Source organism: Acanthisitta chloris, unplaced genomic scaffold (genome assembly GCF_000695815.1).
Source record: "Acanthisitta chloris isolate BGI_N310 unplaced genomic scaffold, ASM69581v1 scaffold24500, whole genome shotgun sequence".
In the NCBI taxonomy this organism is placed as follows: domain Eukaryota; kingdom Metazoa; phylum Chordata; class Aves; order Passeriformes; family Acanthisittidae; genus Acanthisitta; species Acanthisitta chloris.
In genome coordinates, this window is record NW_008653652.1 from 1 (window position 1) to 7008 (window position 7008).

Sequence of the window (7008 nt, forward strand, 5' to 3'; positions counted from 1 at the left end):
GAGAAAGGGTCGGACAGGCTTTGACAGAAACCGCAGGTTTTCGTGCCTGGGGGTGTCTTCTTTTCCTCCGTCGGGCCGGCGGAGCCCCCGTTCCTCGCCCTGCCTGGCGCCGGGGGCTGATCGCCGCGGGCTCCTTCCTGCCCTCCCGCACTGCAGGGGCAATGCTGGAACCTTACAGCCCTGCCAAAGGAGCCGACAATGCTGTTTAGTTCCTAAAGGGCTAGTGGATAAGTAATAATAAGAGAAGTACACAGCAAGATAAATAAAAGATCTGCTCTTCAGCAGGCACTCGGAAAACTGTATCGACACTTTTAGCAAATCTTTTCCTTGGAGTCACGTTAATCCCTTCGGCTCCTGGGACCACATACCGCTGTTTGCAATTCCATTGCAACGAGAAACCTGAATGCATTGGGACTATCCCATCTCGGGGATAGATGAGAGGAGGGAGATTTTCCAGCCCTTGGAATGCAGAAAGCAGATGTGAAGGTACTTCTGTGAGCTGCTGTTCACCTCCTATAGAAAATCACTGGCACGGCCATTTCTTCCATGGGCTCCAGAGGGATCTCCTGAAGTGATGTGCTGGAAGCACCATTGATAGCAAAGTTCCTTTCAGACCACTTCATTGTCTTTTCACTTTTATTGTGGAAATTGAATTGCATTGAGAACAAGGAGTCTGTATGCATGAAGAAACTTGTATTTGCTGTTGGAGCAGTATTTTAGGGCCCCCCATTTCTCTGGCATTGCTCCATGCTTTTTGCTGCTCCGCACCAGAGTGAGCAGCAAAACGTGGGTAAATCGATGGCAGCTGACTCTGCACAGTCTGGTTGTACAGACTGCTCCAGTCTGCGTTAGCTGGAGCAGTCTGAATGAAGGCATGGCCAAGAGGGGATCCCTAACGCCCTGCCAGGGCAGAATGAAGGCATGGCCAAGAGGGGATCCTGCCTTCAGCGGGCATTTTAAAATGTTTTATGCATTTCTAGCTTAAGAGAGCATGAAAAAGACTGGATTTGGCAAGACAGGTGATTTTAGTTGGAGTGAAGCCTGAAGCCTGGGTAATCCCTTGTACTCACATCAATTTTTTGGGGTGTGCAGTGGCTGAGCTGCTCTCCCTGGAAGGTCACAGTGTGGCTCTGGGTGGCTGCAGTGCCCCTCTGCCAGGACAGCCCAGCTCCTCACACTGTCTCTGGGGATGGGGAGCAACAGGCCTGAGTCTTGGCCTGAGCCTTGGCCTGCCCCCAGCTCTTGCCCTTTTCCACATGCAGGATTTCTGTGGTGAGTAACCACATGCAAAAGCCAGAGCGAGTCACTGTTACAAATTGAGTCCAATGGGAAAATGGCAGCAAAAGCAGATAACCAGTGCTGCATGAAATAGAAATGTTCTTGCATTGTTCTCATGGTCCCTGGGTTGGTGTGTGCCCTGCCAACCAGCCTTCTCTCTAGATATCTTTTCTAAAATGTGACTTTCCTGATAAAATATTCCACTATTTCCACCGAACTTCACCAGCAGTGTTTTCTTGGTGAAGGCAGTAAGGGGAAAAAACAGCAACCATTAGCCCAATTCTTGTCTTACTTCACACCAGACTTCTCCATACAGTCACTGATATTATTTTTGGAGCGGCTCCAGCTGAGTCTGTGATGGCTATCATGGGTTTTGCACAAAGGCCTATGAAAAGGAGCAATCCCATAAGAAGAAAACTCACCAGTTTGACCAAGTAGAGAGGGCAGGAGCTGTGGTTTACAGCTCCTGTGGCACAGATAGGGGCATGACTGGGAAGAAGGGACTAGTTGCAGCACTGTTTCTCTTTGAAATAGGTGGGGATTGGGTGATTTAAAACAGATGAAGATAAATAGGTGTGAGAAAGGGGAAGAACAGAATATCTGTGAGGATTTGGGATGAAGACTGAAGTAAGCAGTCAGTCACCGGATGGGAAAGAGCATTTGAAGTAAAAGCCATTGCCAGCCCCTGCAGGTTCCTGCTTAGTGTTTCTGTGCTCCTCCCATATCTCAGCATTCAGGCTGCTGGGGGAAGGAGATCTGAGCTGCTCTCCAAGGAGGGCAAACCCAAGTCTCATAAAATGTGAAGGCAATGTGTGTTAATATGGGAGAGCAGTAGTTGACCTTTCCTAATATTGGGACGTTAGGAAGGCTGTCATTGTGCCATCCTACCATGTGTGCCTACCCACTGTTACAAATGGGGATCCTGAGTTCAGGATTATTCCAGGTTGCAGCTTCCCAAACCTGCTCTCTATGAAATGCAAAAGTGTCTCTACTTAAAAAAAAATAAAATATAATGAAAGCTTGTTAACCAAGACAGTTATACAAGCAATGGTAGGTTAGGAGAAAGTAACTATTAACACATGATTTCTTTTTTTGTTCCTGTGTTGAAATGTTTTGAATCTTCTGAGGGTTTCCAACATGTTTTAGCTCTTGGACTAGGCAAATTTTTAATTCTAAGATTTATGTATCTTTTAATAAAATTATTGGCATCTTAATTTACAGCAAATTTACTGGTGCTGCTTCTCTCAGAAAATTTATCTTTCCTTTTTTTCTCCTCTATGGAACTATTTTCTTGATGATGCAGAAATAGCCCTTTAACTTGTGGCACAGCAGGGGTTTTATGTTTTGTTGTTGTTCATTTGTGTTTGACTTGGTTATCTTCAGAGTTAAGGGATGGAAGCAGCAAGATCTGCTCTGTGTTTCAGTACAATGGCATGTGCTTGCAAGGCCCCAGTGGAGTTCCTGGACGGGATGGAAACCCAGGTGCCAACGGGATCCCTGGGACACCTGGGATCCCGGGACGAGATGGGCTGAAAGGGGAGAAGGGTGAATGCATGCGTGAGAGCATCGAGGAGTCCTGGACACCCAACTTCAAGCAGTGCTCGTGGAGTGCACTTAATTATGGCATTGACCTTGGGAAGATTGCGGTAAGTTAGCTTTGCCCAGGATGCTGCACTTCACCAAGCACAGCAAGCTCTAGGTCTGCCTCTGTGAGCTGGGCAGCACCAATTGTACAAATCTCCTGTTGGAGCCTTTTTCTGCATGTAAGGGTGAAATTGTCAAAGGATTAGCTACTTTGGATTCCTCTCAGCTGTGTTTCAGCTACATGCCCATTTAATTTCTGGATTAGGGTTTCAGAAGGATAATGTGGCTGGTATAGGAGCACATTGAGAAGACCATCGAAAAAGTACCTCCAGCTTGCCCAAAACAGGGCAAGGTTTTTACCATTGAAATCCTAAGGAGGCATGTACATCTTTAATCTGTTAATTGTACCTCTCTTTACAACTCCTGCTTCAAAATTGTTGCTCACTGAAACCCAGTTGCAGGATGCTGCTGCAAAGGATAAGCATTGCTCAGGAACAGAATCACCAATGCTACCCAGACTGACCCAAATAGTCTGTCCTCCACTGCTGCCCTGGGTGTAAAACACAAACACAATGGTGCAAACCTAAAAGAGGGGAAGAAATCCCAGCTGAATCTCAGCTATGAAGCAAAGCCCAGAATGGCTGGAGTAACTGCCACTGCTGCGGCTAGAGTGAGAATCAATGTTTGTAGTAGATTTTTCTCACTGCCTTGTACTTGCAGAACTGTCCCTAGCTTCTTTTTTGCTGTTTTCTTTTTCCCCTCCATGATATCCAACATTTTGAAGACAGGATAACAACCACTTAAAAACCTGAAAGTGTTTCTTTTTCAGTTGTGAAGCTTTTATCAGGGTTTAAGCCTCTCAGAAATCTTGTGATAATTCAGTCCAGGATTTCTGGTAGCAGAGACAGTTATTGTACAGTCCTCTCATGCAAAGACTTGGGGGTTGGACTAGATCTCCAGAGGTTCTTTCCAACGCTAATGATTTTGTGATTTGGTGATGTGAGTGCAACTTCCAGACAGCTTGTACCCCTTTATATAAACTCCAGAAGGTAACTAGGCTACCAACCTAACAACAGGCATTGTTTAAATGAAGTTAAGAATTTCCATATTCTAATTGTCCGCTGCCATCTAGGAGGTGCTAGATGTTTCTGATTCACGTCTTTGCACTAAATGACATTTGCCGGGCTCTAACTGAGGGGAACTACAGAGAATAGCCAAAACATTCAGAAATAAATATATTCCTAAACATATTTCATAAATATATAGAAAATAGGTTCAAACCCAAGTGCATTTTTGTCTCCTCATAGGAATGTACCTTCACAAAGATGCGCTCGAACAGTGCTCTCCGGGTGCTCTTCAGTGGGTCACTGCGGCTCAAATGCAAAAACGCCTGTTGTCAGCGCTGGTACTTCACTTTTAACGGAGCAGAGTGTGCTGGGCCACTTCCTATTGAAGCCATAATATACTTAGATCAAGGGAGCCCAGAGCTGAATTCTACTATTAATATACACCGAACTTCTTCAGGTATGTATGCTGAGGCTGAGTGCGCAGAGATGGAGGAGAAGGCAGTGGCAGACACCAAATGCAGAGTGCCATCTGCCTTAGAAAGGCAGAGGACAGAAAGAGGAGGCAGAAGCACCACCAGCTAACACTTGTTACTGTTACTCTGCTGCCTCAGAGTTAACTATTGATAGTAAAAGTATTGCGATTATTTATTCTAATTGGTACTTTCTTAGCGTGGTATTTATATCCTGTGATTTAGAAATGGAAGAGATTTCTATCCAGACAGTTCTACTGATCTCTGCTGCAACATGAATACAGGGACATTCTGTGCTGCATTAGCCTGTGGAGAAACTGCCTTACTGCCAAGCACAGTATAATAATGGCTTGAAATACTGTTATTTGCACATTATCTGTGCATAAAATGGGACTTATTCCTCCTGGAACTTCTACGATAATTTCACGTGGGGCACAAAATTACCTTCAAAGCAAAATACCTATAAATAATTACTCAATTGCTAAGCAAAAGGCAAATTAGTGAAGTCATTCAACACAAAAGGATGCGACACTAGGAAAATAGAACCAACATCAAGTCTGTGCTCTTTGTTCACTTTTCTCCCTGTACAGCATGACTGCATGAAAGCTAATGTCTGGAGCTATCACAGGTTTTTTTCACCAAGGGGTAGGACCCACCTGTCTTCATTAACCCATCACCAACGAGTGCTGCTAGTGGGGCAAAAATAGGGCAACAAAGTGGAACTTCGTACAGAAGCAGTTAATTAAGAGCAGAAAAGATTTACAGGGTAGGAATCACCTTTACAGGACTTAGCTGTGGAGGTAAGGCTGCACCCCAGAGTTCCTCCTCCCCATCCCTGCTAAAAGGATGGCTGGATGCGTGTGAAGAGACATCCCAGCTCCCAGTTTGTAAATTTGGATGTTTAAAGCAGCAGGTCTACATCCCATTTAGCCATCCTATGGATTGTGATCTGTTTCAGGTACTGCAACAGATGTCAAGCAGCAGCGTGGACAAAGGCAGTGCATGACTGTAACTGCTGTTGCTACATCTCTATGTAATAGTTTTTATTTCTAAAAATCCTATTCAGGTTTAACTAAATAGCAGGAGCTTCAATGAACTGCTGTTCTTAAGTACTTGTGTCCATGTTCAGGTGTGCACCACTAAGGGGTTGTGTCTGCTGAGGTAACCTGATTTTTGTCTTTAACCAGTGGAAGGTCTGTGCGAAGGGATCAATGCTGGCTTGGTGGATATTGCCATCTGGGTTGGGACTTGCTCAGATTATCCACGAGGAGATGCTTCTACTGGGTGGAATTCAGTCTCTCGAATCATCATTGAAGAACTGCCAAAATAGCTTTCCATCCCTTTTTATATCTCTTTTATTTTTATTTTTTTAAAAATTTTGTACTGTTTTCTTCAGAATTTACTTCTGTAGAGTTGGATGCAAGTTCCTGGACTGAAAGGCATCAAAGCCTTGTGTCTATAGCCTTTGTTAGCCTTGTTTTGCACATTGCAGAAGCTTATTAATAATAATCATTTTAGAGTATAAATATCAAAGCCAAGTTCATTAACTTTTTAATCCCTTGTTTGATGTAATACCACCACTGTTTTAAGAATTAACTGCAACTTTTTGTATCAAATAAATAAGACCTTTTACAAAAAAAAAAGCTGTTTTATTGATCATCAAACTGCTTAAGGTATTTCACATGGTGTTAGGATATACAATGTTTTTAGAAGACTTTATAGATAAATTATTAAGAAAGTAAATTCAGGCCTTGTCTTTAGCCTTCAGAAAACATAGGTAACATCTACTCGTGTGAATAACTGCTCTGCTGTTACAGTCTTGTCTCTCAACAAACTCCTGGTGACTTAACTATGACCTAGATGATGTGGTAAGCATTAAGTACCTTGTTCTGAGTAACTAAGTAAAAATAGACTATCTAAGCTCTCCTTCCCTCTTTTGCTTCTTGAGACTGGATTGCAGTATAAACATCTATAATTTGCCTCCATTGTTAGGATGCAGTCATTAAATAATTTCAGTTTGACAGTTCATTGCTCCAATAAAATAATTCTCCTGGATTTAATCTTCCAGACATATAGAATCACTCTGGTGTTAATTAAAAGCTAGATATATTTAATAGTTTGGAAGATACAGAAGTAAGGCAGGTTGAAATGCCTTGGCTTCCAAAAAGTGTACTGCTAAAGTGAGACAGTGATGTCACAGCTATTTGACAAGTGACAACATTTATTCTGCCAGCACAGCATTAGCTTCAGTGTTTTAAGTATTTTCTTCCAAATGCTACAAGTGATATACTCAAAAATTTTCAAAAACTGTACACATTCTAAAGGGAAACAATAACCACGACTGTATTACAAAATCAATGTTACATTAATGAAACAAAACCTAGAAAAGCATGTACGACATGCAGAAATCTACAATCTTCCCAGAAATTAAAAGGAAAAAACAATAAATCTGAGATAATTTATTTCAGCTATTTAGGATTAAATCTCAGTTTATTTTCTGAAGAGGTTATAGGATTTTCCCCAGGCATCTCTGACCAGTAGCTCCTGCCTGCAGCTTGTTAGGGATGCTGGAGGAGCACACCTGCAGCCAGGGGAGCATTGAGCTTTCC

At 42.9% G+C, this 7008-nt stretch overlaps 1 protein-coding gene across 1 annotated transcript; it reads left to right on the forward strand.

Annotated features, from left to right (window-relative positions):
- Window positions 1-1676: 1676 nt before the first annotated feature.
- CTHRC1 (collagen triple helix repeat containing 1) lies at window positions 1677-6042 on the forward strand. The gene is made up of 4 exons (XM_009081996.1): window positions 1677-1721; window positions 2703-2924; window positions 4170-4386; window positions 5587-6042. Exons 2-4 carry the CDS (start codon window positions 2712-2714, stop codon window positions 5727-5729), a joined length of 573 nt encoding a protein of 190 aa, XP_009080244.1. The 5' UTR covers window positions 1677-1721; window positions 2703-2711; the 3' UTR covers window positions 5730-6042.
- The last annotated feature ends 966 nt before the right edge of the window (window positions 6043-7008 follow it).

What these genes read in the sequence shown, in the direction of transcription:
- CTHRC1 (XM_009081996.1), top strand. Translation starts at nt 2,712, where the DNA reads ATGTGCTTGCAAGGCCCCAGTGGAGTTCCTGGACGGGATGGAAACCCA. An exon ending in TTGACCTTGGGAAGATTGCG is followed by an intron (nt 2,925 to 4,169) that starts GTAAGTTAGCTT and finishes GTCTCCTCATAG; the next exon opens with GAATGTACCTTCACAAAGAT. An exon ending in TATACACCGAACTTCTTCAG is followed by an intron (nt 4,387 to 5,586) that starts GTATGTATGCTG and finishes GTCTTTAACCAG; the next exon opens with TGGAAGGTCTGTGCGAAGGG.